We start from the raw sequence: 3546 nt of genomic DNA, 5'->3' as shown, positions 1-3546 counted from the left end.
TAGGTGATCTATATTCGTTTAAAGACAAAAATCAAATAATTTGTTCAGTAAATACAGTTAAGCCGCATTGTCATGGAAGGAGGATTAATTGTTCAACTTTATAAGGACAAGGACATTTTTGTCCTTGAACCGTTTGTTTTATGAAAGACAAATTAATGAAGTTATAAACAATTTTGAATTAATCTTGTTGGGTTTCTTCATAAGTACAGCTGACCATACAAAAGGAAAGGACCAGTTTGAGCGGGTTTACATGTTTAGAGGCAATTAGTGAGTTAGAGAGAGAAGCATCTACCAGTTCTCTTCTTCTTCTTTTGTGGCGTCACTAGCGAAACAAAGATGGACTGCTGTGTTTGTGGTTCTATGCCAATTGCTCTAAGAACCAGGAATTTGTTATGCATATCTTGTTATGAAGGTACCAAAGGGCTGCTTACTTTCGTGTCCAATATCGTCGATGCCAACTCTGTTTCCCAGGCTAATACAGCTAAGGTAAGCACCCCTTTTCATATTTCCCTGTTTTTTGTTTGTTGGTGTGCTTGATCAATATGTAGCTCTACGCCTATTCATATTATTGTTTTCTTTGTTAGTTGGAACGTTTCTTCTTCTTTCTTTTAAAGTTGTTATATACCATGATGATTTGCGTTAAGAAGTGATTTGATATCTTATGAAGTTGAGCATGCGTGATGTTTAGATCAATAGACAAAATTAACATTTTGTTGAACACGATTCTTCTCCTTCTGCTGCTTTTCCTGATCGACAGTCTCGTGTCTATTCTATTAGTGAAACAGGGTTTTAGTCTTTTAGACGACTTCTCCTTCTTTTAACTAGCCAATGTAAATAGCAGTTTGTATGGGCTTGAGATAATTTGTTTAATAATTAAGCCTGACTAGAGGCCCAAGATATACTAATAGGAACAGAGCAGACCGGAAATATGTCTGCAAATTATCCACATTGTTTAATTGTTTTATAGCTCTTTTTTTTTTTCTCTCTTCATATCTTCTTAATTTTGTTTTCCTAGAAGTGACAATTTGCATCAAGTTTCAGTGATTTGTTTTGATTTTCTAGTGTTCTTATTCATTTTTGGGTTTTTTTGGAGGCAATGTCAGCTGTGCCTTCATAACTTAACGCAAACCCCAGGCCTGAAAAAGCACCCATCAAAATTCAGGATAAAGTCCGAACTGCTATGGATCAACACAATGTTTGTCGGTTGGCCCAATTTCAGTACTCAAGCCCAGTTCGGTAGTCCATAACCAGGCTGGTAGAAAAAAAGTGGTGATATATACATGTAGAAAAATAATGATAGAATAAAAATATGGCTATTTTGTTCCATACCCCACTTTTAAAGGGAGACATCTGTGTTTGGATACTGTGTTTGGATACTCTTGTGACATAAAAAAAAGACTTCAATAATGTTGATTGCAAACACCTTGACTTGGTTTGCTTCACCTGAAACCTTGAGCCTGAACATAAATCCCCTACACCATTCACGTACTCCATTAATTGAACGTTCTTGTGACAAGTGGAAATGTGATTTTTTATGTCTAATACTAATCCTTTTCGTATTTAATTTGAAATTCTTCGGAGAAATGAGTAATAATGGTTTCCTATTATGTTTCCAGGGGTTTGCAAATGTTTTGAAGTTGATCACAGAGATGAAGGAGAGAGAGGAAATGTTGAATGACAAGTTGAGTTTCCTTAGTGGATTGGTTGTTGCATTTAAGGATGAAATTCACACTGATATACAAGTCAAGCCAAGCAATGGACCTTCCATACCTGCACATAGATCTCTGCTGGTAAATCTCCTCTACTCGACTACTCTTATTTTGAGTTAGACCCACCCCGTTAAATATATACTTTGTCTTGCATGCATTATTTATTTATATTTGGTGGAGTGTGTAAGAAATGCTTATAAGGAACGATTTAAAGAGTCGCATCAATGCCAACTTAATTTCCCCTTGTAAGAACTCTGTAATTTCTAGTTCAGAACTTCAGATAATATTATGTGGTAATTGGTACTTTCTATTTTTAAATTATCATATTATGTGATACTTTGTTTCATTTAATGTTTCAGGCAGCAAGATCTACCATTTTCAAAAACGTGCTAGAATCTGATGGTTGCAAAGCTCCTCCTAGTGAAACTATTTCTCTCCCTGAACTGACTCATGAAGAACTTCAATCTCTCTTGGAATTCCTCTACAGTGGAAGTTTGCCTACTGAAAAAATTTCTAAACATGTATATTCTTTGTACACCACAGCCGATAAGTACGACATTCCATTTTTGCAGAAGTATTGTGAACATTGGATGCTTGGGTCTTTGAACCTATCTAATGCACTTGATGTTCTGGAGACATCAGACGTTTGTCCCAATACCATTTTGAAGGATTCAGCCATGAAATTCATTATAAATCATATAGAGGATATCGTGTTTTCAGCTGGATACGATTCATTTGCAGTAAAAAATCCAATTCTAAATGTACAACTCACGAGGGCGTTATTGATTGAAATCAAGCGAAAAAACAAGGCTGACAGTCCTGCTTGAGAGAGCTCGAGAGCTTGTAAAATTTGGTCTATATGTAAAGAAGAAAAAGTTAAATTACTTTGTAAATGTGAAGGAATCATTGCGAATGTATGCTTATGTTTAAAATTTTGACATGGAAATAATCTAGCTCTTGGGTACTGAGATCAGAGTAGTACAAAGATGTATGTAGCAGCCGTGATGTTTAAATTATTTTCTGTTCAGTACTCTTGCTCCGGAACATCTTCATTGTTCAATGTTCATGGAAACAATCTTCCTGTTGGTGTATGCACGTGGTGGGTACTGGGTAGGGCTGGAAATAATCAGGGTATATCCATGCCCAGATCTATATTTTCAACACAAAACTAGATCCGGATCCAAAATTTCATATTATGTTTGAACCATTTTTTTAAATGGTATAATCGGATCCGACCAGACCTGGCCCGAATTTCAAACTATAAGTTCTCAATCACCCTACGTTTGATAACAAGATAAATGCTAAAGCAAAACACATGAATTCTTATTTCTTAGCAATAGTCATAATTGTATATGTTAACTCAAATATCTAGTTTACATTAACAAAATGAGTGGAACCTTGGTAGAGATCTGAACCGATTAGATTAAAACCATAATATATTTATTTGTAACATATACTAAACAAAACTTCACAGTTTGGATTCGGAGGATCCGAACTGATTAGAGTAAAACCATATTCGAATATGAATTATATTTAAAATGGATAATCCATATCCGAACCATTTCCTAATTTGGACTCATTATTAAGGTCCAAACCCGTGAAAATGGGTTTAGATCGGGTCGAATTCAGGTCAAAACTGGCACCATTTCCAGCCTTACTGATGGGTTTATTGGTAATGAATTTGGTGCCACACATACTTGACATGGTCTTTAAAATACCCATTGTCTTGCGTAGTTTCATAGGTTCAATTTGTGAGCACACAATATTTTCCGTGAGTTTCGTTTGTGAGAAAATTTTGTGAGTTCTTTTGAGTCGTTTGACAAGTGATATGATTGTA

General features: G+C 35.4%; 1 protein-coding gene across 1 annotated transcript; it reads left to right on the top strand.

The window, feature by feature from the left end:
• On the top strand, positions 1-2739 carry LOC147490118 (BTB/POZ domain-containing protein). Its single transcript, XM_086571357.1, has 3 exons — positions 1-486; positions 1617-1790; positions 2069-2739. The coding sequence occupies exons 1-3, from the start codon at positions 337-339 to the stop codon at positions 2534-2536; spliced, it is 792 nt and encodes a 263-aa protein (XP_086427483.1). The 5' UTR covers positions 1-336; the 3' UTR covers positions 2537-2739.
• The last annotated feature ends 807 nt before the right edge of the window (positions 2740-3546 follow it).

Source organism: Coptis chinensis, chromosome 7, assembly GCF_015680905.1.
Source record: "Coptis chinensis isolate HL-2020 chromosome 7, ASM1568090v1, whole genome shotgun sequence".
NCBI classification, from domain to species: domain Eukaryota; kingdom Viridiplantae; phylum Streptophyta; class Magnoliopsida; order Ranunculales; family Ranunculaceae; genus Coptis; species Coptis chinensis.
The sequence above is the reverse complement of the archived record's forward strand: the minus strand, read 5'-3'. Positions and strand labels throughout refer to the sequence as shown.

Excerpts from the sequence above, each read along its gene's own strand:
- LOC147490118 (XM_086571357.1), top strand. The coding sequence starts at position 337 with ATGGACTGCTGTGTTTGTGGTTCTATGCCAATTGCTCTAAGAACCAGG. Across the intron at positions 487-1,616 it reads CCCAGGCTAATACAGCTAAG|GGGTTTGCAAATGTTTTGAA; the intron begins GTAAGCACCCCT and ends TTATGTTTCCAG. Across the intron at positions 1,791-2,068 it reads CTGCACATAGATCTCTGCTG|GCAGCAAGATCTACCATTTT; the intron begins GTAAATCTCCTC and ends TTAATGTTTCAG.